Source organism: Crocodylus siamensis, chromosome 3, assembly GCF_052110815.1.
Source record: "Crocodylus siamensis isolate JL-2025a chromosome 3, ASM5211081v1, whole genome shotgun sequence".
Taxonomy (NCBI): Eukaryota; Metazoa; Chordata; order Crocodylia; family Crocodylidae; genus Crocodylus; species Crocodylus siamensis.
Genome location: NC_143397.1, coordinates 101894703 through 101921868, shown reverse-complemented (window position 1 = coordinate 101921868; position 27166 = coordinate 101894703). Strand labels below are relative to the sequence as shown.

Genomic DNA, 27166 nt, shown 5'->3' with positions numbered 1-27166 from the left:
TCCAGCTGGGTCAAAGGAACCAGACCCAATTTATATTGCAATCAACTCTACACTGATACTGTATGCACCAAAGAATTATTAAAAACAAACCTCACTAGAGTCAGTCACAGGATGGCTGGTCACATTAGCACAGTCATTTTTGACATACAGGGACACTACTGGGGAATTAAAATCTTATAAACCAAGTCACAGGCCCCTAATATCTGAGCTAAAGGAAAATTGCTATTAACTACCTAATATATTCCCTTTGGGAAAGCTACTAGACAGCAGTAGTTTCACAAACACTTGAGCTGAACCAACCTTCTAGCCAGTATGCAGACACCTAAGTGTACACGCCAACTACTACAGTACATGCCATGGACCATCCTATCACTATCACTGGCATGGGTATCATATATTTTTTAAACTGTTTGCTACTGTGTGCCAGGTATGCTGAAAAAACACATCATCAAAGGAATGCCTCATCAAGAGAGTCCAGAGCAAGCATATTTGTATTATATCAAGAAGCAAGTGTTTTTTTCCAAATCATGAGTATCTTCCTGTGCTCTAGGCCTTTAAACAGGGAACAAGCAAGTTCAGAGATGAGTAAATGTGGCTTATATCTATCTCTGTAGCAATCTGTATAACTGCCAGACATGACTCCTTGGCCTCCTGAACATCCGATACCTCAATAGCTGTCTGTAAGCCAATGCAAACCTTCATCCTTGTGATTTCAGCAATGTACTGTACATTGATTGCGGCAATGTACTCTATCTAATTTTGTAGGATTTGATAGATACCTAATGGGTAGGTTTCACTGTTGTGTTGGGTTAGTAACTATTTAAGCTTTTGCCAGGCAGCACTTGTCACCACCCTTCAAATTAATCTACTGTAATTTAGGACATTTAGATTTAAAATAGACTTGAATCATTCAATGCAGGACAGCAGCAGGAGCAGCAGGAGATTTTCCTAACCAAATCTCCAAGATACCATGGGTGGTACATATACAATAAATGTCAAGAGATGCCAGAGATCCACTCCTTTCTGTGTGACAATTATTCAGCCTTCAGTTTGTCTAGACTTCAAATTAAAAATAGAAGAGAGTAAAGTGTATTACTTTTATACACTAGAAATACCTATAACTTGGGGTGCAGTACAACTATTTTCTCTAGGTAAAGTCATTATTAGGTACCCATTATTAGCACCATGCAAGCATTAAAAAATAATGTATTAGATCACAAAATATAGAGGGTTTGAAGAAAAAAATCAGTCAATTTAGGGATGATTTTAATTTGTTATTGGTTTCTGAGTCTAGACCTAAGGGCTAGAAATGTACTTGCTTAATGAAAGCGATGTTTGCATTGCGTGACTCTGGGAGCTAGGGTTTTAAGAAGCACCATCAAATACTGTGAGGCTTGCAATAAAATTATGGGAGTTAGCAGCACTGCTTTGAGAAGTGTAAAAAGAAACTCTGTGTGGTACCGAGTCTTCTCAAGAGAAGACTAAAGAAAATATTACAGGAACACTGCCAACTTGAAAGTTTTGTATTTGCTACTGAGACAAAGAAACTTTTAGGTGTTTGTACCCAGAGGGGTTAGAGAAAATCATAATTGTCTCCAGGTTAATTCTGTGGATTTGGCAGCACTTTGAGAGTGGGTGGTTTTCACTGTTGTATTTACTGTCAGCTACCTTTGTCTCATGCACCAGCACTGTGACACCACTCTCATGAATCCCTCTGTGAGGAGTTCAGAGACATACTCTTTACCAAGGATGTTCACCGGAAAACAGAGTAAGACCACAGGTGATATTTCATCTACACCTGCAGGACTCCTTTTTTCTGAAGAAGGCTGAGTGGGAGTAGCAGGGGCCTGGCTAGGTAGCTGGGTGAGCTCCTTGTTTATATGGCCAGACAGGACATGAAAGTGGAGGGAAGTTGGTTTCCCCCCTTACCTTGTTTCTAAGGAAGGTTTAGGTGGTCAGCTGCTCCCTAAATGCAGACTTGGGTTTCCTCCAACCTTTCACGCACTTCTTAGTTTAAATCACAGGCCCCTGTCTCAAACCTTAACATTCACAAAGCATTTTGAAGGTGGAAAACATTAGTTAATGTTATTCTAATAAGATAAACACAAAAATCTTTAGTCACATTGGATACAATTTGGCCAGGACAACCATGTTACATACAAGTGAAGTTCTACTAAAACCATCAAAACAGAACTTGGGGGTGAATTTCACTGGGTTTACTTTGATTTTTCACCTGTACACTAGAGAACACAGATAGCTGCAGATACTGTGTAGGTTTGTCAGCTTCCTCTATGGGACTTCACAAACGTTGTCCCCCTTACTTGTTGTACTGAATCATAGGTTTGGGTACCCTGACTGACATCCATAAAGCATGCTTCCTGAGCAATGGCCAGTGAATCCTTTCCTACAAGTGCACACCAAGTACCAAACCTCTGACTTGAAAGATGGTCAAGTAGTTCATATTTCATGCCCCTTCCATCCTTGATTTTTCTGCTGCAACTGCTCCAAAAAAATGACCAAGTGGTGCTGACTGGTGCTGGGACATCTGTTTAGAACTGAACTGAACCTAGTACTTCTTCTGCATGAATAGTTACCAGACGATAGCAGACTTAACTAAACAGGAATTGAACCAGATTTAAACCAGCAACTTTACACAGGATGCTTCCATAATATCTACACAAGACACCCACTGCATAGTTGTTACTGTGCAGTCATTTATTATGTGCATAACCAAGTAAAAAATGACTGCACAGTAACCAGCATTGCTTCACAGGAGCATCCTGGCACAGTTCCCTGATGCTTACTGCACAGTAACTCATTACTACTGTGCAGTAGCTCGTTACTACTGTGCAGTAGTGGTAATGAGCTACTGCACAGTAAGCATCTGGTCTAAACACACCCTGTATCACCTAACCATAAAGCTAATTAGACTCTCCATCGCCCATACCTTTTGGCACCTACCATTACTGGAAACATGAAGTGTACAGAGAGCCCACAGTATCAAAATGCAGCCCCATGCAACTGGTCCTGACCCTGGTCCAAATTAGCACACTGAATGAGTTGACAAGTGGTCTGTACCAATCAATTGGCTCCTTTGTTCCTGTGTTGAGGTACCTGTGCATGTACCAAATGTCTGCTCTGATGCATGCTAATTAGCACATGTTGGAGCAGACTTGGTCAATCGAGTTGGCTGAAGCATGCTAATTAGCATACACCAGCAGCCTCCACCTCACATGTGTTCAGCATCCCCACGCTTCAGAATGGCAAAGGGGGCACTTTAAATAAAGCTCATTGAATGAGCTTTAGTTAAATTGCCCCACAGCCATTTTGAAACACAGGCATGCTGAATACACATGACACTTCAGGTGCTTTAATTACAGCAGCTCTGTGAGCTGTACTAATTAAAGCACCCCCCACCCTACAGCACATGTAAAGACACCCTTCAGTAGTAGTACCATACTTATTTAAATATAAAATGAGCTTCACTATAAGATGAGACCTCCAATAATTAGACATTTCTAAATTTGATATAATTTTCCAGGCACAGAATCTAATTAATGGAGGTTTGTCTTGAATTTGTCCCCTTTACTGCTACAGCATAGAAAATAAATATGGGGGGATCAGGTAGTCCCTTTGCCTTCTGACCTGCCAACTTCTTCCCCCCATCCTTACTGTCAGCCCCTGTTCTCCCTTAGCACATGAAAGTGATTAGCAAATTTGAAAAAAAATGACCTTGAAATAAATGTGTGTAGTAACTCCCTATAAGGATACTCATAACCTTCTCATTAGTTCATCCAGAATTGAGGCATTTTACCTTTTTTAAAACTACTGCAAGATTTAGTACTGGTACTCCATAAACACACTTCTAGACAGTACTTTGGCACTTACATATATATAGTATGAATTATACATGATATTAATTGAAAGCCAAAAGGCTCATGATTTACGATAGAGTTCATTGGGCTGGACTCCACCAGAGTCAACAGCACTTGAAGCCATGGTAATCCCATAACTCAGCATTGCTCAGCATGTGTGTACTCCAGTTCCTACCCAAAAAGGATCCATTTGCTAACCAGGTGTTCCTGTCATGAGTCCTGGGATCCTCCAAAAATGTATGTACGAGTGAGTCTTAGAGCAACCTGGTCCAGCTTCACCTCATGGAGGGCAGGACCATATGCTACAGGCTTAGAGAGAGGTGGGGTGGGATGACAGAGGACTTCTGGATTAACTATTTGGGGCCCTGTTTGGCAAAGTTTGCCAAACATTTAAGGTTCCCATCAGCATGTTTGCTCAGTATGGGCCATATACTTTATAGACATACTCAGTGTTGGCTACATTTAGTCAGCTTCATAGTTGGTTTCCATTACTGAGCACATGCTATTTTTAGCAGAAGTTCAAAGATAGACAATGTATTTAATAAAGTTTCCTTCTGTGTGAATGTAAGTTGGGGGGCTTTTCTCCCCAGTGATGAATAGGGAGAAAAAATCTTCTCTTATATTCAAGTAAATATGGTAATCTTTCCACATGACCACTGAAACAGACTATCACTACTTGGACTATCTAGTTCATCACTACTTTTCACTATTCTGTGGTACATGGGTTCTTATACAGTGCTCACCATCACCATATTGGAATATCTACCCTAATGCAAAATTATCCTTTTCCTCTAGACTCCAGTTTCTTTTCTCTAGCACAGATGGATAGACAGAATAAAACATTTGTACACCTGAGTTTTCTGCATCATCTCCAAGTGTTATTTAGAATATTTAGCTGCCCTGAACTTTCTTGTGTATTATTTGGCAACTGTGCACCTTACAGACTTTCTCATATATGTAAAATGTGTACACACACACACACACACACACGCGCGGCATCCATTCATCAGTGAGTGATGGTGGATATTGCAACTATTCTACTGACTGTTGGTGTATTTTCTCTTGTGGCTGGAAAAACCAATGTTAGGCTTGCAGGTCCTGCCAGTGGTTACAGGTATACATGGCATTAAAGGCTACTGTACTGACAGGCTGTTTCCTTTGGTCATGTTTCTGTTGTAATTTGAATAACCATTTCTCATTGTGATACTGGACTCCATGATTGAGCAGGAAACACCACTTTGTCCTGTCTCCTGCTAAGGCCTCCTAAAGGTTTGGGTCAATTCCAAAAGCCTGCTTGCAGATGTCTTTGAAGCACAGTTTCAGGCACCTTACTCTTCTCTCCCCATCTTCAATATGCCCATGTGGAATGGCCTTTGGGATGCACCAATCTTCCATCCTGCAAAGATGACCAAGCCAGCATAGGTATAACTGTTTGAGTAGTGCAGTGATGGTTGGCAGGTTGGCTTTGGTGATGACCTCTGTGCTGGTAATTCTGTCTTGCCACTTGATGTCAAGGGCATGCCATAGACAGTGTAGGTGGAAGCTGTTCAGCCCTTTTTCTTGATATGCATGTTGACCAGCAGTGTCCCCCAGAGCTCCATTCTCAGACCTTTACTCTTCAATGTGTTTATACTGATCTAGACTCTGGTGTCAGAAGTGGAATGGCTAAGTTTGTTGATGACACCAAACTAGGGGGAAGTGTGGTTACCCTAGAGGGTAGGCTAGCGATCTAGGCTGACCTCGACAGGCTTGCAAGGTGAACATAAACATGAGCCTGCAATTATGAACATGAGCCTGCAATGTGATGCTGCAGCTACTAAAGCGACCAAAACACTGGCTTGCATCCATAGATGCTTCTCAAGCAAATCCCGGGACGTCATTCTCCCCTTGTACTCGGCCTTGGTGAGGCCGCAGCTGGAGTACTGCGTCCAGTTTTGGGCTCCACAATTCAAAAAGGATGTGGAGAAGCTTGAGAGAGTCCAGAGGAGAGCCACGTGCATGATCAGAGGTCAGGAAAACAGACCTTACGACGACAGGCTGAGAGCCATGGGGCTCTTTAGCCTGGAAAAGCGCAGGCTCAGGGGTGATCTGATGGCCACCTATAAGTTTATCGGGGGTGACCACCAGGATCTGGGGCAACGTTCACCAGAGCGCCCCAAGGGATGACGAGGTTGAACAGTTATAAACTACTGCGAGACTGTTTCAGGCTGGACATAAAGAAGAATTTCTTTACTGTCCGAGCCCCCAAGGTCTGGAACAGCCTGCCTTTGGAGGTGGTTCAAGCACCTACATTGAACACCTTCAGGAGTAAATTGGATGCTTATCTTGCTGGTTTCCTATGACCCCAGCTGACTTCGTGCCCTTTGGGCGGGGGGCTAGACTCGATGATCTTCCGAGGTCCCTTCCAGCCCTAATGTCTATGAAGTCTATGAAGGTGAGCAGAACAAAACCTGATGGCATTCAACACAGAGAAATGCAAGGTGTGCATTTTTTTCCATAGTTTCATAGTAGCTAGAGTCGGAAGGGACCTAGGTAGATCATCTAGTCCGACCCCCTGCCTTGGCAGGAAAGAGCACCGGGGTCAGATGACCCCGGCAAGGTGCTTATCTAACTTCCTTTTAAAAATCCCCAGGCTAGGAGCCTGCACCACTTCCCCTGGAAGCTGGTTCCAGGCCCTAGCCGCCCTGACCGTGAAGTAGCGCCTCCTAATATCTAATCTAAACTTACCCTCTGCCAGCTTGTGACCGTTATTCCTGGTCACTCCTGGCAGCGCACGGGGGAACAGGGACTCCCCCAATACCTGCTGATCCCCCCTGACCAGTTTGTAGCAGGCCACAAGGTCCCCCCTTAACCTTCTCTTGTGGAGGCTAAACAGGTTCAGGTCCCGTAGCCTCTCCTCATAAGGCCTGCCCTGCTGACCCCTGATCATACGAGTGGCCCTCCTCTGAACTCTTTCCATATCGTCCACGTCCCTCTTGAAGTGTGGTGCCCAGAACTGGACGCAGTACTCCAGCTGCGGCCTGACCAGTGCCGCATAGAGGGGGAGGATCACCTCCCTGGACCTGCTCGAGATGCATCTGTGGATGCATGACAGGGTACAGTTGGCCTTCTTGACTGCCTCCCTACACTGCCGGCCCATGTTCATCGTGGAGTCAATGACGACTCCAAGATCCTTTTCCGTCTCCGTGCTGGCAAGAGGGGAGTTCCCCAACCTGTAAGTGTGGTGCCGGTTCTTCCTCTCCATGTGCAACACCTTGCACTTATCAGTGTTATACCCCATCCTATTCTCATCCGCCCACCGTTGCAACCTGTCAAGGTCAGCTTGTAGCCTATTGCACCCTTCTAGTGCACCCACATCCCCCCACATCTTAGTGTCATCAGCAGACTTGAACAGGGTGCTTTCTACCCCGTCATCCAAGTCACTGATGAAGATGTTGAACAGTGTGGGCCCGAGGACCGAGCCCTGCGGAACCCCACTGCCCACGTCCTTCCAGGTCGAGAAGAACCCATCCACTACCACCCTCTGGGTGCGGCCCTCCAACCAGTTGGCGACCCATTTGACCGTGTGGGCATCGACACCACAGTCTCCCAGCTTTTTGATGAGGACAGGGTGAGAGACAGTGTCGAAAGCCTTCTGGAAGTCCAGAAAGACTACATCCACAGCAACCCCTGCATCTAATGATTTGGTGACCTGATCGTAAAAGGCCACCAGGTTGGTCTGACAAGACCTGCCACTGATGAACCCATGCTGGTTGCCCCTGAGCATGCATTCCCCCGCAAGGCCCTCCTGGATATGTGCCAGGATAATTTTTTCAAAGAGCTTACCCAGGATTGAGGTAAGACTAACTGGCCTGTAATTTCCCGGGTCCTCTTTTTTTCCCTTTTTGAAGATAGGGACCACATTGGCCCTCTTCCAGTCCTCCGGCACCTCACCAGAGCACCATGAGTGCTCATAGAGCCGCGCCAGGGGTCCCGCAATGACCTCGGCCAGTTCCTGTAGAACCCTAGGGTGAAGATCGTCCGGACCAGCGGACTTGAACACGTCCAGCCTCTCCGGAAGTACCCTAACTAACTCCTCGCTAACCCCTGGCCCAGGCGTGTCTCTCCCGGGGCCCGAGGGGGGCCCAGCAGGGAGGTGGCTGAACTGGTCCCTACTTAGGAAGACAGAGGCAAAGAAATCGTTAAATATGTTAGCTTTGTCATCTGGCGTGATGACTAAGTTGCCCATCGTGTCCTGCAGGGGCCCCACATTACCCGGGACCCTCTTTTTACCCCCTATGTATTTGAAGAAGGACTTCTTATTGTCCTTAATCCGGGAAGCTAGTCCTATCTCCATCTCTGCCTTGGCCCTCCTGACTGCCCCACTACATCCTCGGGCAACTGTAACATAGTCCTTCTTGGTGATGACCCCATCTCTCCATTGGGTGTATGCCTCCCTTTTAGCAAGGAGACATTCCCGGATGCTCTTAGTGAGCCATGGGGGTTTATGTGCCCTCCTGCTCCCTTTGACCCTTGTTGGGATTACCTCCCTTTGGGCATGGAGGATCGTCTCCTTAAGGAGCAACCACTCACCTTCGACATCTGATTCCCTTCCCCTCTGGGTCCTCAGCGCTTCCCCAACGATCCTCCTTAGCTTGTTGAAGTCAGCCCTCCTAAAGTCTAGGGCTGTTGCCTTGCTGCAGCCCTTTGCCACCTTACGCTGGATGGTGAATTCCAGCAAGCGATGATCACTGTCTCCCAGGTGGCCCATCACCCGCAGCCCCCTCACCAGGTCATCACCCGTGGCCAGCACCAGGTCCAACAAGGCGTCTCCCCTGGTGGGACTGTGCACCTCCTGGGTTAGATGGAGGTCCTGCACTCTGGCTAGGAACCGACGTGAGCGATCAGACTTGGCTGACTGCTCCTCCCAGCAGATGTCTGGGAAGTTCAGGTCCCCCATGATGACCACATCCTTAGCCCTCACTGCCTCTGTGAGCTGACCTAAGAATTCCTGGTCGAGCTCTTCTCCCTGGTTGGGAGGTCTATAGTAGACTCCCACCGTTAAGTCTCTCTCCCCTGGACTGCCTTTTACTCTAACCCAGAGCACCTCAGAGTGCCCCCCCTCTACCCCCTTGCTGATTAACGAGGAAGTATATTCCTCCTTGATGTAGAGTGCTACTCCTCCACCTTTCCTTCCTATCCTGTCCCTCCTGTATAGCCTATAGCCCTTGACACTCACCGCCCAGTCATGCGATGAGTCCCACCACGTTTCTGTGATCCCTACTATGTCAGGGCTGGTGACAGCTAGGAGGAGGGCAAGTTCCTCCTGCTTCTTCCCCATACTTCGAGCATTCGTGTAGAGGCATTTGAGGCCTCCAACGGTTGTGCCCACTGACCCCCTAGTCTCAGCAATGCCCCGTCCCCCATCACTTACCTGTTTCTCCCTTTTGACCATTGGTCTGGGCTCGCTGGCTGTTGCTGGGCCTGGTAGTTCATTGTCTCCTCCGCCCTCATCTTCCCCCTCCCCTGACGAGCCTAGTTTAAAGCCCGCCGAAGGAGGTTCACCAACCTGGAAGAGAACACACGCTTACCTTTAGGGGAAAGGTGGAGCCCATCCCATCCCAGCATGTCTCTCATCACGATGTGCCGGTCATGGCTGAGGAAGCCAAAGCCCGCCTCGAAGCACCATTCCTGTAGCCTCCAGTTGGTCTCCGCTATGCACATCTCGTGGCGTCTGCCTCGACCGCTCACTGGCAGGATGGAAGAGAAGACCGCCTGTCTCACTTTGGGAGAAAAAACCCACATCACACTTATAGGCTCAGCAGTGCTACACTTGCTAGCACCATGACTGAAAGAGACTTGGGGGTCATGACTGATTACAAGCTGAACATGAGCTACCAATATGATGCCGCGGATGGCAAAGTAAACAAAACTGTGGCTTGCATCTACCAATGCATCTCAAGCAAGACCCAGGAAGTCATCCTCCCACTTTACTCGGCCTTAGCAAGGCCACAGCTGGAGTACTGCATCCAATTCTGGACTGTGCAATTCAGAAAGGATGTGGAGAAGCTTGAGAGGGTCCAGAGGAGAGCCACGCGCATGATTACAGGACAAGGGAGTAAGCCTTATGAGGAAAAGCTAAGAGTCATGGGACACTTCAGCCTGGAAAAGTATAGGCTCAGGGGTGACTTGGTGGCAGCCTATAAGGAGTATGCATCAGGAATGGGAGAACATCTTTTCACCAGGGCACCCCAAGGGATAACAAGGCCCAACAGTCACAAATTCCTGGAAGACCATTTTAGGCGGGACGTAAGGAAATACTTCTTTACTGTTCAAGTCCCCAGGACCTGGAATAGACTCCCCACAGAGGTGGTGCAAGCACCTACTCTGGACACTTTCAAGAAACATTTGGATGCCTATCTTGCTCGGATCATTCAACCCCAGCCAGAGCCATCCCTAGGGGTGTGCAGGGCCTGGGGCAAATCGGCCAAAGCCTGGGGAGGTGGGGAGGGGGGCGAGCGGCCAGAGCCAGCAGAGCAGTGGGGATAGGGCAGGGGATGGTAGCATTCAGCAACGGCAGAGCCAGTGTTGCTCGGCAGTGGTGGTGAATGGCAGCCACAGTGGGGCCTGTACCATTGCCCCGATTCAACCTCCCTTAGGGATGGTCCTGATCCCAGCTGACTTCCTGCCCCTTGGGTAGGGGACTGGACCTGATGATCTCACAAGATCCCTTCCAGCCCTAATGTCTGTTAAACCTATGAAAAGTATGACCATGTCTCACTGCTGTATATAAAGTCACTGAGGACACAGGCTTTGTACACAAGCAACTTACTTTTGATTGTGAGTTTTGTATTTTTCCAGACACATTTGGGGAGCTTACTGAAAATAGTAGTTGCCTTTCCAATGTGCATATTTAGCTCTTCATCCAAGGTAGCAGAACTCGTTCACTGCCTTGAGAGGTTTGTTATCAAGGCTGATAAATGGTGACTGGCAAACACCCTATCTTAGGACCACAGTCTTCTTGATGCTGATAGTCAAGGCAAACATCCTGCAAGCATGAAAGATGTGATTCATACGTATCTGTAGTTGGCCTTCTTCATAGGTGGTGAATGAAGCATGGTCAGCAAAAAGGAGCTTCCTAATAAGCATGTGCCTCACTTGTATCTTGGCCTTTAGATATGATAAATTGTAGAGTTTGCCATCTGATCTTGTGTGAACAGTTATACCTTCCTCCAAGCCACCAAAAGCATAGTGCCGCAGCATAGAAAAGAAGATCCCAAAGGGTGTGGGGGCCAGAACATAACCCTGCTTCACTCTACTCTTCACCTCAAACGTGTCAGAGATTGATCCATCAAACTGAACTGAGGCTTGCTTGTTTCCAGGGAAGCAGCACATCGTGTTTAGTAATGTTGGGGGGGCATTCAATCTACATTAGACATACACATCTATATTCTATTAACACACACATGTGCACACATTCATATATATGTGAATGTGTGTACATATATATATGGGAGGGACAGAGACTTTTTTTTAAATCTTTAAACCTTTATTATATTGAAGTTAAAAACTAAATGTGAAACTGCAAAAGTACGTGCTCCCTCCTCTGGGACAAGCATGAAACATTTGTCAGTAAATGAAACAAATCAGAGAGAGGAAAAGAGGAAAGCAAGACATCTATATAGCGTTAGTCTATAGGGTGCCATACTGCCTGTTTTCTACCCAACTTCAAACTAACATGGCTCTGTTCCTGAGCTTGCTGGGGAAATGTATAGAAAACTACTAGCCAATTGCCCATGAGGAATGACGGGGGTCAGGGGAGGAGGGGGCTGGGATGGAGTGCTGCCACCTACTACCCCATGCTGCCGCTGTTCTGCCTCTTGCAGGGAGCAGGGCAGGGGAGCTGGGGGAGACAGACAGACTTAGGCTTTTATAATATTAGAATTCTCTGAGCCTTAACATTAGTATACTTCCTTTGCCTTAAAGACTCAGTCCTTTAAAGGGCTGTGCTCTGCTGCAAGGTGATGAGGACTCTCATCTCTTTCTGACTTCAGTGATCACTGGGGGCAACCTGAACACTCAGTATGTTACCAAGTGGATCCTTTTCCATTTTCCTACAATGAGCAAATGGTGTACACCAGAAACTTACCCAGGTCAGCTCCCTGAACCTCTTAACCAGTCAAGAGCCTGACAACTTCATCATGCTGAAATTAATCTAGTTGCAATAGAAACAAACATACATGTAACTAAAAAAGCTGCAGGGGTTTTGTAGCATTTCTGAAAGGGACCACCAGGAGACCAAAGCCTTAGTTATGTTCAGAATACATAGAGCAATCCCATTTGTCTTGTCTCCTAGTGTTTTCTCAGGAGTACAGCACAATTCCCACAGACGCATAGTCCTTAATCTCTCTGGTGACACCAAAAACAGGGCACCCATTGCTATACTGGTTTACAATAAGTCTTCTAGGATCTGAACTAAAACCACCAGCTGCATCTCTCACAGAATCATCACGAGAATCCTGGCTCCAGGGTATTTTGGCAAGGTACCCTTGCCAGAAATCAGCAGCAAAGCTAACCTTCTGCAGAAGGGTACATTTATTTTCTAACGCAGACGGTAGTATTCACCTGGAACACTCAGAATTTTGGGTTCTAGGTTGGATGGGGGAGGGAAGGGACTGTATAAAGAGGGTTTAAGCAAGGAGATGTGAAGCTGAATTGTATGAGCTGGAGGAATTCATTACCTTTTCCTCAAACTTGAGCTGAGCTTAAGATAAGAGAACTGAACCAAACCTGGATTTTGTGGGGGTTGCTGACTCCAGGAGGAACTTCAAATCTCTGAAACAAGTCACAAGAGCATGGTAATGGATTAAATCAGGCAGTATCTGGTCTTGAATAGGGTGTGTAGCAATTTTTCACAGGAATTTGACAGGGAATATGACACCACATAAAACATAAGAATGTGTCTGCAAAATCTTTAAGGTTTATTACAATTCCCTTATGTTTTCTTTAGAATACAGAAAACTAGACATGAAACTGAGAATTCAGGGGCTGAATAAGACAAATTACTCTGCTGGTCTCTCTTTTCATTCCTCTTAGCTTCACCATCCATCCCAGGGATTTCGCTTTGGAACAGTACGAGAAAGCAGCGCAGAAGATTATGTCAGGCAAAGCTTCCCAGAGATGCACGAGTACATGAGACGGTACAATGTACCTGCGACCCCAGATGGAGTATCGAACCTAAAGTGAGTCTCTGCATGCGGTATTCATGTGATGACAGATCAGCCTGCCAAAAAAACAATAAAGTACAGCACCGAAGTGCAGCCCAGATCCCAAACCCATTGAAATCTATGGTAGTCATCCAATGAGTCGAATGGACTTTAAAGCAGGCCTTAGTTATTTTAACTGTCTTCTGCATGTTTTCTGGATTCATCCGGTTTTTTATACATTCTCTAAAGCATACATTTTGGATTTTAGCATTGTGTCTGGTTTCATACTTTCAAAGTCATCAGCAGCATCGTGTTGGCATGGAGGGACAGCCTGACAGATGGGAAAAAACAACCCTATTCTGCATCCCTTGGAAGCAGCAATACCAGTAGAATAACCACAGTATGGATAACATAAGAGGTCCTGAAGTGTCCCCAAGCAAAGTGACACTTTGCATGGTGATTATGCCAAGCCATCCCTTCTGCTGCTCACTGGCAGTAAAATAAATTGTGGCACATTTCTGTGCTTGGAACATATTCATTAGGCAATGGGCACACAAGGTCCTTTGGGTAAATCCAGTATCTTTTATTATATGAACTCAAATAGTTGGAAAAATTCTCCTTAGCAAGCTTTTGGGCACGAAGACCTTTAGTCAGGCTGAGGAAACATCTTCAGATGGTCTGTGCTTTTCCTCAATGGAACGGTAAAGCAGCCAGAAGTGGTACATATGCAAGAAAGTCATTTCTATATCATTAGGCAATAGGCACTGTTTTGGGGTCCAGATGCAGATAAAAACCAAACCACAGAGAGCTCAATCCCCACTGCACAGTCACAGTAGGTGGCTTGATCCAAAACAGACTCATTTGGAAAAGATTGGAACTCAAATTGAATCGGAATAGCAATGATCCTAGCCTGGCTTAAAAAGAGTAAAAGAATATTAATAGTCCTTGTGCTTCAAGGAATAGTTTTGATCCTTGACTGCTAGCAGGGTTTCAAAGGCACATTCTCCTCAAAATACAGCATTCCACCATTGATTATATGCATTACATGACGAGAGGCTATAATCACGGCCCTGAAGTCATTACCTACAGTTTTGATCCTGTAGTGTTTATGTAATGAATAACGTGCTGATTTGCAGTTGATATGATTTATTATAATTGTATATTGTTCCCCAATTTGTACTGATAATTAATCCCTAGACACATGCCAGATCTTTTAATGCTGTCTATCAGCTTAGAGCCACTGAAGTCAGTGAAGCTATGCCAAAGTACACTGACTGGGGATGTAGCCATTTAAGATTTTTGTCCTACACCTTGATAGAATACATAATACAAACTCTAACATGCTGTCTTCATTCAAATTTGCTTTTCACCGGCCCCCTTTGCATGTTACAGGTATTGTGCAATTACCTGATTAATTGCACAATTACTTTAAGACCAAGTAAGACCAAGTGGGCAGTGGGGTTCTGCAGGGCTCGGTCCTCAGGCCCGCACTGTTCAACATCTTCATCAGCGATTTGGATGAAGGGGTAAAAAGCACCCTGTTCAAATTTGCTGATGACACTAAGATGTGGGGGGACGTGGGCATGCTAGAAGGAAGCAACAGACTACAGTCAGACCTAGACAGGTTACAAGGGTGGGCGGATGAGAATAGGATGGGTTTCAACACCGACAAGTGCAAGGTGATGCACCTGGGGAGGAACAACCGGCACCATACGTACAGGTTGGGGAACTCCCTTCTTGTCAGGACAGAGGCAGAAAAGGATCTTGGAGTCATCATTGACTCCAAGATGAACATGGGCCGGCAGTGTGGGGATACAGTCAGGAAGGCCAACCGCACCTTGTCATGCATCCACAGATGCATCTCGAGCAGGTCCAAGGAGGTGATCCTCCCCCTCTATGCGGCGCTGGTCAGGCCGCAGTTGGAGTACTGCATCCAGTTCTGGGCGCCGCACTTCAAGAGGGATGTCGACAGCATGGAGAGGGTCCAGAATAGGGTCACTCGCATGATCACGGGGCAGCAGGGCAGGCCCTATGAGGAGAGGCTACGGGACCTGAACCTGTTCAGCCTCCAAAAGAGAAGGCTGAGGGCGGATCTTGTGGCCTGTTATAAACCAGTCAGCGGGGATCAGCAGGCATTGGGGGAGTCACTGTTCCCCCAAGCACCGCCAGGAGTGACCAGGAATAACGGTCACAAGCTGGCAGAGGGTAGGTTTAGGCTGGATATCAGGAGGCGCTACTTCACGGTCAGGGCGGCTAGGGTCTGGAACCAACTTCCAAGAGAAGTGGTGCAGGCTCCTACCCTGGGGGTGTTTAAGAGGAGGTTAGATGAACATCTTGCTGGGGTCATTTGACCCCAGTACTCTTTCCTGCCATGGCAGGGGGTCGGACTAGATGATCTACTCAGGTCCCTTCCGACACTAGAAATTATGAAACTACTTTACACAGGTAGCTTCTCATAATACCAGCTATAAAGTTAGACTTAAAAAAGGTGTACTAACTTTATAGCTGGTTGCTATTGAGTTTCAGTTTGCGCATATAGCAGGGTCTCCCCTGCAGCCGGGAGCCCTATCAGCTGACAGGGCTCCCAGCTGCAGAAGAGCACCATCATGCCCTGTGCAAAACCCCCAGACACTGGGAATCACAGTGGCTGTGTTCCCCAGGGCTCAGGGGTGCATGAATCCTGTATGACTTGGGGGTATGTGAAACTAAGGGGGCTCCCAGCCACAGGAGCCTGCTTCTTGCTGGTGAAGGGGGAATCTATGATTGGGTTCCCTTTCACCAGCAATAAGATGCAATGCAATCTAATGTGCAATCCCACAATTGTGCCTCCTGCCATACACATCTGGCTATGGGTGTGTGTCGGGGGTGGGGATGTGTGTGTGGGGTTTGTGTAGAGAGGGCCTTGTATGTTTACACTCGTAACCTTCAATGACCCAAGTGTTCATGGGGAGTGAATGCAAAAAGCAAAGCAAGTCTGAATAACGGCTATTCGTTTAAGAACTGAAACCTGCATTCATGTAAAAGCTTTTGTAGAATTTGCCCAGCCTTCATTTTAACCATAGTGCAGACTGACTCTAGGAAAAGCACAGGAAAATAATACTTAGGCCAGCACGTTAGAGATTTTGATCTCCTCTGCCCCTGTGCTTTGACACTATAAGAGCAGCTGGATTTGATTCTTAGTCTATTGCATTCTCCTTCCTCTGGTCTGAAAGCAGACAGCAAGCCAGCTAGAACTGCATCTCTACATGCACATATAATTTTATTCTGCCATCTCCACCCCAAAATGCTGCCAGGAAAATGAACCCTTTTGCCCTTGATATTTAAATCAATTATCTGTTTACACCAATAGCCTCTGAGTCCTGTCTTTTACACTTCTTATAAATTAGGTTTGCATTTGGGTTTGTATTGTGTTCACATCAAACACTTCCTAAGAATGAAGTCAGATAACTATTGTACCAAGGAGCACAAGTGAGGAGCAGTTCATGGTTGTGGCAGGGCACTATGTGTGCCTGCCACTTTAAGGCCCTGGAGCTGGCAGCCTCCAGGTGCCTAATGAGGGCAGCCATTTTAGGTTCAGGGCTGCCCATATAAACAAGGCAGTTCCTCTGCTGGAGGAGAGGCAACAATATTGCCTGGCCTGAGGGCTACTGAGTTTCATCTGGAGATAAGGGAGGAGCTATAGGGGATGGTAGGAGGCTCCTGGTCCTGGGTACAACCAGAAACTACACCCTGCCAGGAGTGGATGGCCTGGTGAGGCTCCCAGTGGTGCAGGAGCCCCCAGGAAATGCCAGGCCAGTGATCACCCCGGTGAAAGGCGGGTTGGCGCGCTTTAACCCCTAGCCCTCACCTTAGGGTGGGTCGCAGTACACTGGAGGTACTTGTGGGGGTTTCAGACCCTGAGGAGGAGAGTTGGGGCCAGGCATGGCTGTGGCCACCTGAGCCCACCTGTGGAGGGAAGCCCCGAGACCCTGAGTAAAAGAGGCGTTATGAGCACTGGGGAGCCCCCAGTGTGTGGGGGGTGGCCAATGCTGGGGAGCCCCCAGTGTGTGTGTGGGGGGGTGCTTAGCCAGAGGGTGAGAGAGCTGAGTCCCGATCCCAGTAAGACCTCCAATCCTGGGAGGCAGAGTTTGGGCCAAATATGACATCTGAGCCCCAGTTGAGAGGGGGCCCTGCTGAGGAGCCCCAGTTGAGAAGGGGCCAGTGCTGTGGAACCACAGTGAGAGGGGGCAGTGATCAGAACCCCCACATAGAGGGTGATGTGGAGCCCTGTAAAGGGAGAGGTGTCTCAGCCAGAGAGAGTGAGAGCTGAGCCCTGACCCCAGTAAGTCCTCCACCATTGGGAGGCAGAGTGTGGGTCAAAGATGACACCAGTCATAGTACCACAACCTGCTGCCCAGGGGGGGAGTGAGTCTCCTGTGAGACCCTGAGGCATCAGTTATGGTGTGAGGTACCCCAGCTCCCCACGTCCGTGAAGGAGGACCCAGAGAGGGGGACCCCGGGATAAAAGTATGGGTCATACATCAGGGCCTCCCAGAGCTTCCCCGACTGGCCCAGGCAGGGGCCAGGACCAGGAGGGTCAGAAGGGCAAGGAGGCCCACCGACAGGGATGCCCAAGAGCCAGGGGACTGGGGTCCCGACTGGCCTGGAGGTGGGCCAGGGCTAGTGTGAGCTGAAGGTCCCAGTGAAGGGACCATACCCGAAGGGGAACCAATGGCAGGGTGATATATGGTGTGGTATGATGGTGGCAGAGTCCGCCTGAAGGGAGGAACCCAGGTAGGGTCCTACAGTAGGATTCTGGGGCCCATTGTGGGGGACTGGCATGTATGAGAACATCATGATGTCATCAGTGAGGCTTGGGCTGCAGTGTAGGGGAGGAATGGAGCTGCACATAGTGCCCCCTAGCAGCAGGGCAGAAAATGGGTAGCCTCCCACCTAATTACCTCTATTAATTAATCAATTAAGACTAAGACATGGCAGGAGAGAAGGCAGGCGGTTAGCCCAAGAACAGATGGGTGGGCCTCGCAGAGATGGGCCCTGGTAGACCCCCTGTTACAATGGTATTAAATAATTTTGTGTTTCTTGCTTTGATCTTGAACACAGAAATGATCCAGAGAAACTCGATGCCTTCATCATGGATAAAGCACTCCTAGATTATGAAGTGTCAATAGATGCTGACTGCAAACTTTTGACTGTGGGGAAACCATTTGCCATCGAAGGTAGTAATTGGTTTTGTATAATAACTTTCTCTTTCCAATAGGATCTACTTGCCAGCATTGCAAATAATGAATCAGAAGAATAGATTGTGGATGAAATCTTGAAATCAACAACAAAACTCCCACTCGCTTCAGAGGAACTCAGATCCATCCTATTTGTTTTTGCACTGTTTTTATGTCAGCTTTCAAATTGCTGGCATTGTACATTGCTATGGGGACACAGTGGTGGCAGTGGTGTTATTGCACTGCTGTCTATAAACCCTGGTCATGAGCCAGGATCCCACAGTGCTTGGCACTGTACAAGAACAGAGCAAAAAGACAGTATATACTCCAAAGAGCTTTAGCATCTAAATATTTAATCTCTGGTTAGTCAATACAGTAACAGAATACAGCCTCCTGTAAGAGGCACTTTGTGTCTTAGGGGAGTTGCCCATGCAAAACAAATAGTTTTGACATGATGTATAATAATTTAATCAAATATAATACTTACTCTTCTCGGAGTGGTTTGGACTACAAACATTGAGTATCATGGTATTTGCTCATATGAGCAGAATCCTACCAGGGATTTATCTGTGACAGTGGGGAAAATTCTGCCTTTTCCGTATAGGAATAGATAGTCTTCAAGGTATCAGAATCTGTCCACACAGAGTTGATGGGGAAGCAGGATCTCAGGAGATCAGACAAGACACTGGCGACCCTTGTGCCCCAGTTAACTGTGTTCCCCCTCCCCCCCCGGACTATTTCTGCACTGTTGGAAGTGAGAAGGGATAGCATAAGAAATGGTTGAGGCTAGCAGTCCATAACTATGTACATCCGTTGGCCAGTTCCCCATGACTCTCCCAACATCTGTGGGCTACCATTGCCTTAAGTCTGTCATCTCTGCTTGGGAGAAGGATTACTTTTCCAACCCCTGTGGGTCACACTGCATGAGGTCTAAAGTACTTACTCTTGGCTCAGGGAATAAGACTTAGCCTTATACCTGGAAAATACACCACTGTCAGCCTAAGTGAGGAGAGCAGTTTTGCTTCATGGTTCAGGATGAACTAATTACTTCCTGGGGAATTATGCAATTATGTGCCCATGCAATTTTGCACATAACAGGCATGACCACACATAGTTTTGCATAATTTAACCATAGCGGGCTCTGTGCCTCCCCCTCCACGACGTGGAGGCACAGAGCTATGCGACTGGACACCTGGGTAAGTGGGGAGGGGAGCTCTAGCCTGCAGGAGGAGGGGTGGGCATGACAGTATATGTGGGTGGGTGTGTGCCACATGCCATGGGGCCAGGCTGGCTTGCTCCATGTCTCCACATACAGCTTCCAGCATTCCAGCAGGAAGCCACCTGTGGAGGCACAGAGCCCACCCAGCCCAATGGCACACGACTTCATGCCTCCATGTGCAGCTTCCTACTGGAGCGCTGGAAGCCCCACATGGAAGGCTGGTGTGTAGACCTGGAGCCATGCATCATTGAACTGGGCAGGAAGCCGCAGATGGAGGCATAGAGTCATAAGCCATTAGGCTGGGCAGGCTCCCGACTGCCTTCACATGCAGCTTCGTACTGGAGTGCTGGAAGTCCCACATGGAGGCACAGAGTCAGCCTTAAAGGGCTAGGCTGGCTCTGTGCCAGCACATTCAGGCCCTGCGACTCCACCAGAGGTGTGACACTGAGGGCTTTGCCTGCCACTGCCATGAGCTTCCCAAGGGCCCGCTGCCTGCTACTGCTGAACCACCAGTGGCAGGGGCAATACACCATGTAGGGGATGGATGTGTGATGGCAGGCCCATACCTACCTACAGCCCCCCCCCCTTCACAATGCCCTCACAAAACCCACACCCCCACACCTGTCCACAAACCCCAAACCCATGCCCCTACACCTTCAGAAATCCCCCCCATAACCTCCCATACACATCCACACCCCTTCACAAACCCCACACCCCCCGACAAATCCCACACCCCTTCACAACCTCCCCACATATTCCACACCCATCCACAAACCCACATCCCCCCGACACCTTCACAAATCCCTTCATGCACACACATACCCTACACCCACCCTCCAACCATACAAAGTATCTGCATATATTTCTAAAGAAGGTTCAAATAACGTTATGTTTAGTTTAATCTGTAAAAAAAAATTAAAAAAATATTAATTGCGAGTTTTCCTGCACATAATTTTGAGTTTTTCTGTGCGTCTTTCCCAGGGGTGTAACTAACTTAGCTCCTGAAACAGTCTCTACTCAAGCTAGCTATTGGTAACCCAAGTGATCCTACTCTGTGCTCCCTGCTTCGCAAGTTCACTCCACTCACATATCAAAATAGGTTCCCATCATTTCGGTTCAAGCAAAGTTTCAATGAAAGCCAAAGCCTGATTTAAAAATCACTAATTCATTCTATTCCACAACTGTATTTCCCAGTATATTAATAGTGACACAAAGCTTCAAAGGCAGCCAGAAAGATGTAAGCAATAGACTTCACCATTCAAGAACATGTTAGCAGCCATATTAGACGTTGGGATTCACTTTTTTGATGGATGGTCAAACAAAATGATTTCCCTCTTTCCTCTCCCCCACCTTCTCGCCCACTTCCTTCCAAAAACAATCAAACTTGTCACCATATTTTAAGGCAAAGTGACCTTTACCAGAACTGGCAAAACTCAGAGTCAGGTGTTCCACATTAATTATTCCATCTAAGGGCAGAAAAGGCAGCAACTTTAAGCTACAGCTGAAAATTTCTTATTGCACTTTCTGCTGGTTGTTCCCATTTCATACTACACTACTTCAGTGGAAAGCAATCCATTTTCCCTCTTCCCAACTCCCCTGCAACACACACAGACAGAATGTGTTATAATGATTTGCCCATCAACCCATAAATTTAAACAGAATTGAGCTGCTATTTGAGAATGATTAGTTCCACTGATATATCTGCATGCTTGCCGAACCTCAAAGCCTCTAAAGTTAAAAAGAAAACTTTTAGGAAACTTTCCTGTAGCATCAAACTTAACCAAATAAGTATAGTTAAGCCTGTGTACATAGCTGATTTTTTCCTGTGATCAAACTGAAAAAATGACGATAAAAAAAAATTCCAATATACTGGGAAATCCGGTTCTGGAATAGAATGAATTAGTGATTTTTAAACCTGAAATAGTCTTTTCTGTATGAATATGAATTTTCATTTCCACCTGGGAGATATTTTACAATCTTTGCACTCTCCTATGCTTGAGGAAGGATGTATGTACCCGAAAGCTTGACAGTAAAGCCTTCTTTGCACCTATCCAGTTGGTCTAATAAACAATATCACCTCCCCAAGAGTTCTGATTACTTTTGCCTGCAGATCAACATGGCTGCAACCTGTCCCAGTCTTTTCTTTCAACTTTTCTTAATAAAACCAAGCAGACTGAGAAAAAAAGTTTCAAGTCAAACAAAATGTTTTTTCTTTGGACAAAATAAATAAATACAGAGATAAATTCACAAACCACACTTTTCCCTGTAATTCTGATACTCAGCCAGATGGTGAGAGTGGGTTTAGCTACTTCTCTTGCCTGAGTGGGCTTGAATCCACACCTTTGCCAACTTGAAAAAAAAGGTGCCCCAACAACCAGACTGCCTACTATTCTGGAGTTGAGTTTTATTCTCCACTGAAGCTATTTCACTTACATACATAAGTAAACACTGAGCCAGAGAGAGAGAGAGTTAGGGCATCTTCCTTGGACATAGGAGATGTGTATTCAATTTTCTTGAGTCAGAAGATGTGAATCTAGGTCTTCCACATTCTAAGCGAGTGCACTAACTACTGAGCTATTAGTTAAAAACAGATCTACCACCTCCTCCACTTGCATTGTACAGCAAGTCCTTTGTTCTTTTGCTTTGATTACAAATGCCCAAACACAACACATTTCAGAAACATTGAAACAATTTTATTTTTTTTTAAAACATTTTCTTTTGGACTGAAACTTTTCATCAAGTTTAACCTCAATTTGTTAAGTTTCAGCTATCCAAATATTATACTTTTGGTGAATAAATAATTCACAGGAAAAAAATGACATAGATTACACATGAACAGTGTGTGTCCCCAGTGGCTGAGGGAGGCACAGTGGCAACGGGAGCATGGTGGCAGTAAGCAGGGGAGCTCTCACAGATGCCTCCAGTACTGTAGGCAGTGGGGGAGCGGGGTGGCGAGCACCAACCAAGGGTCGGCAACCACCCACAGCTGCTGACAGTACCAGAGGCATCTGCGGGAGCTCCCCCGCTTACTGCCACCGCGCTGCCATTGCAACCATCTACAGCTGCCACCAGCAATGTTGGCCAGTGGGGATTGTGGACCACCCACAGGCACCGCCGGCCATGTCAGTGGTGGGGTGGCAAGTGGCAACCACTTGCAGGCACCACCCTCAGAGTCGCAGCACCTTTTTGCAGGGGATACACTGTGACACTCAGGGGGTGTGCATGCACCTGAGTGCACCCCCTACACATCACCTCTAATTACACATGTTACTTTGTGCTGGACTTCCTGTTTTCCCATACATGTATTTCCAGTCTGAATAATTTTTATTTTGGATTAAAGAGTAATACACTATTCTTCTCTCCCCCACAAAAATTATTGAAAAATAAGACAGTCTTTTTTTCTCATAGAGCTCTGCTATAGAAGCTGCAGCAACTTTGAGAACAAAGTAATATCAGCTCAATCATGTATAAGCTCTTACAGCAATAGAACTTTATAGAGACAACATTCCCATTTTAAAAATGGGGAAACTGAGCCACAAAGTGATGAACTGAACGGCCCAAGGTCACCCAACAAACCAACAGGAAAGCCAAGGATAAAACTCAAGCTCAAGTCCAAGTCAATGCTCTGTCTTCTGCCTACAGGCAGTTGTTAGAAATTTGAGTTGTAATACACAAAAAGGCAAAGACACTATTAACCTCATAGCTGTGTAAGCCACAGGGTTGCCTGCCTTTGCTAAGTAGCAGGACACTGGTGCCGCAGTCTGCCTCCCAGTTTTCAGTTCACATCCTCCATCTTTGCCCCTGAACTAGTTTGGTATAATCCTTGTCAAAGCAGGCTCCTATTTCAGGTGTGGACAAACTAAAACCAAATGTGCCAAAATGATAGATACAAAGTAACTAGCAAACTTTCTACTGGTGAATTAGTTGTTTATATAATGACACATTTAATATGCGCAACTACATGTTTTAAGGGTGAAAATTTGCTTCTTAAGCCTCCCCATTGCCCCTAAAAATGAGGTTTTGGTTTTGGCTTTCTAATTGTGGCAGTCAGTACTCATAGAACCTGATTTTCATTTATGCCAAGGCCCTTTTACAGCACTCTGAAAGAGCAAGAAAAAGAGATAACGAAATGGATGTAATCTATATTTATGTCCTTTTAAAGTTCCTGTATGCTGCCAGAGGACTGTGAAAGAGTCTCAGTGTCCACGTCTATGTGCAGTAGCGTCCCATGGCAGAAAGCGTGATGCAATGCTACTGTGCAATAGTCTTGGGCTACTGCACAGTCAGCATCACAAAAAAGACATTTGGCAGCGATATTGCACAGTAACTCTGGTTACTGCGCAGTCATTTAGTACTTTCAGTACTTACATAAGTACTAAATGACTGCGCAATAATGACTGTGCAGTCAGCGCCTCATGTAGATGCAGCCAGTGTTAATGGAAAGCATGCTTACCAAGTACTGATATACTATAGTATCTGCACCTGTAAGATATATATGCTTTCCAATCAAGACATATATAGGGCTATGTTCCCATTTTTACTAATGCCAACTTCCATTGTGATACACTATAAAGAGACCTGAAAGTAGGCACCATTAGCTCACCATTCAAGGTCCTTCTGTACTGCCTGAGTGGTGTAAAAGGGCCTAGTGAGAATCAGGTCTGCAGTGAATACATAAAACAGGCAGAGGTGGACCCAGGGGAGGTGCTGTGGTGCAGTTGCATTCTTCTCCCCTCCTCTTTTATTCTTGTTCTGCCCAAATATAAAAAACCCCCATCTGCCTGGCAGTGGCAGTGGCATTTCTATTCAGGCAATACTGAGGGATTAGTAGAATTCATGGTTCATTGTAATCTGCTTGATTCCTGCTAATCTCGTTTTGCTTCACAGATGTTAATGATCCTCTCTTCTTTTTACTGGTCTTGATGTTTCAGTATTCAAATTATCCTTTCTTTGTCAATTTTGCTTTTTGTTAGCCATTCCTGGTAATGCCTCTTTTCTATTGCACAGACTTTCAGACTGTTTTTAACTCTAGCTAAAAACCTTAACTCGGGTATGGTAATATTAACTCACGTGTAGAAATGGCTGACAACGAAGTATTAGAGGCACTGGCAAGACAATCAGGAAGGCTATATTTTGTTTTATAAATCTGAATGAAAGATGTACATTTAACTATAATGACTACAGGATTAATGAAATGCTATCTCCAGACTATGGATGCTTACAGAACTTACATTTTTTTTTGTATGATCAGGCCCCTAAAAGTGCTCTACAGTCATGACATAACACATGTGCACTTTTAAAGTGGCCAATTGTGTGAAAAATTAACCCTTGTCAAAGCAGTTATTAGGTGAAGGCGCTACAGAACAGAAAGACTTAGGGAACACACATTTGCGGGGGCTGTGAGGTGATGGGGGCTCCTTTCCCCCAACCCCCATCCAAGCTCCTTAAGAGCAGCTGCAGCAGCTGCTGGCTCAGCTTTGCCATTGCCAGAGCTGAGGGGTGGGGGGGATCTGAGTGAAATGGAGCCCCCTTGCCTTGCAGCTCCCCCCTACTCCCCCCTCCTAGATATTGGGGGGAAGCCAGGGGCAGGCCCATGAGATGAGACAGGGCTCCCTCCCTCCACCTGGGCCTCTTGACAATGGCAACAGCAGCAGCCAGTTCATCTTTGCCCCCCTCTTCCCCCCCAGCTCTGGCCAGAGTGGAATAGAGCCTTCTTTGTCTCAGAGGCCCAGCCTGGCTCCCTCCAATACCCCAGCCAGAGTAGCTGGGGGGGGAGGCAGTGAGGTGAGGGGGCTTTGTTCCATCCCCCACTCCAGCTCTAATCAGGCAAAGCCCAGCCAGCACCTGCATGCTGCTTCCTTCCACTCCCCAGCCCTCTCCCACTGACAGCCAGAGTTAGGGGGGTGGGGTAGTGAGAAGGGTGGTGCAGCAGCCTCCTTGAGGGCCCATGCAGCCAGGCTTGCGCCCCACTGAACCAACAGGTAAACTTCTATTGGGTCAGGGGGGCTGTAACTCATGGCACCATGTATAAAGTGCCATGAGTTAGAGCGTGGCCCCTAAACATCTGTTGGCAGCCTAAGTTTCTCTAGTTTGTTGTGGGTTTTTTTAAACTTTATATATAATCTAGCAAATTAGTGCACATTCTAATACATATATATTTATTTTTGCTTTGATTTTAACTTGAAAAAGATAGCTCTAGAGTCCTAGCATATTAGTAAAGCTTCTATCTTATGTTTAAGTGCAGAACATTGTGTGTTGTTCTAGGTGACAATGTGTCACACCATCTGTACCCTCCTTTTCAAAATACTAGATCTGCCCATGAAAAGAGGCAGTATTTCTAAAACCAGTCAGAGGACCTATGCATGCAGGTTGCAATATCATCACACTGAACTTTTTGGGTCTCTAATTTTGTATAATGCGTGTGAAGTTTCTGCCTTTCCTTCCTTGAATAGTTGTGAGAGAGTAAATGCCATTATGTACTGCAAAATTTCCTTTGTGTTTGGACCCCCTCATTCTGTTTATGAGCCAGCACACAAGAGTTGGACCTGATTTTTGGAAGCCTGATCACTAGCTGTGCTATACTACTACCTAAGGGGAATATGTTTACAGTAACTACTCTTGAGTAGCCAAACAAAAAAACCTAGCTGTGTACTGTATTTTCTCCTAGGATATGGGATTGGCCTTCCTCCAAACTCTCCACTGACCTCAAATATATCTGAGCTGATAAGCCAGTACAAGTCCCATGGCTTCATGGATGTGCTACATGACAAGTGGTACAAGGTAGTACCATGCGGAAAAAGGAGTTTTGCTGTCACTGAGGTAAGCAGCAGATTTAGCGGTCACAGAACTGACTGCATCTGATTTTTGCTCTGATTGATTATTATTGAGTTTCATGAATGTTCACAGACATAACAGAGAGAAGCCCCCACCAGGAAGAGCTTATGTTTTAAGCAGAGCAGTAACCTTACAAGCAATGATAGTACTACCCGGTGGGACACAGAACAAAGCACAAAGATAACAGCAATAAGGTTATGCAGTTACTTTGTCTGGTGATGCTCACATCCAAGGTTTTAGTATTAGGTATTAGAGCAGAATGCAGCATTAAATGTAACAGCAAGTGTTTAGCAAAACAGCAACCTGGCTCTCTGACAGATGTTTTATAGTTGCAGATGCACATCACTAAATTGAAGCTATTTAGTGTACTTGTAGGGTGACTAACAATAACTAGCACAAGGGATATTGGAGGAAAAAGAACAGAGATAGTGGGAGTCTGGCTTATTAATAAAACCGTGCCTGTAACTCAGAGAATAATACTTTCTATAAGGAAAACAAAAGTACCAATTAATTATTCATACCTACAATGGACTGGAACTTTTGAAAAAAAGAAGTTTTATGTTGGTGTTGTAAGAACAAACTGGATGCATAGATATTTTTGCTAAATTTAACGACCAACATATTTTGAGGCTGCCCTCACATAAACTGGTATAACTTCACTGAAGCCAACAGAACTAGCCCAGTTCAGACCAACTGAGAATACTGTCCATCATTTGTAAAATAAAAGGTCACTTACGTAAACCAGATGGTTTTCTTCTGAACAGTGGTGGTTTTCTTCAGGGTTAAAGTTTATCTAGGAAAAATAGTCAAATCCTAAAGGAACCTGAAATGCTTTCA

At 46.1% G+C, this 27166-nt stretch overlaps 1 protein-coding gene across 2 annotated transcripts in view; it reads left to right on the top strand.

Annotated features, from left to right (window-relative positions):
- The window catches only part of GRIN3A (glutamate ionotropic receptor NMDA type subunit 3A), a 133687-nt gene that overhangs the window by 84142 nt on the left and 22379 nt on the right, over positions 1-27166 (top strand). For both annotated transcript variants that reach the window (XM_090038897.1, XM_090038898.1), the window contains exons 4-6: positions 12951-13096; positions 18161-18276; positions 26163-26314. In XM_090038897.1, coding sequence (XP_089895023.1) covers positions 12951-13096; positions 18161-18276; positions 26163-26314 — 414 coding nt within the window. The remainder of the gene's footprint in view (positions 1-12950; positions 13097-18160; positions 18277-26162; positions 26315-27166) is intronic.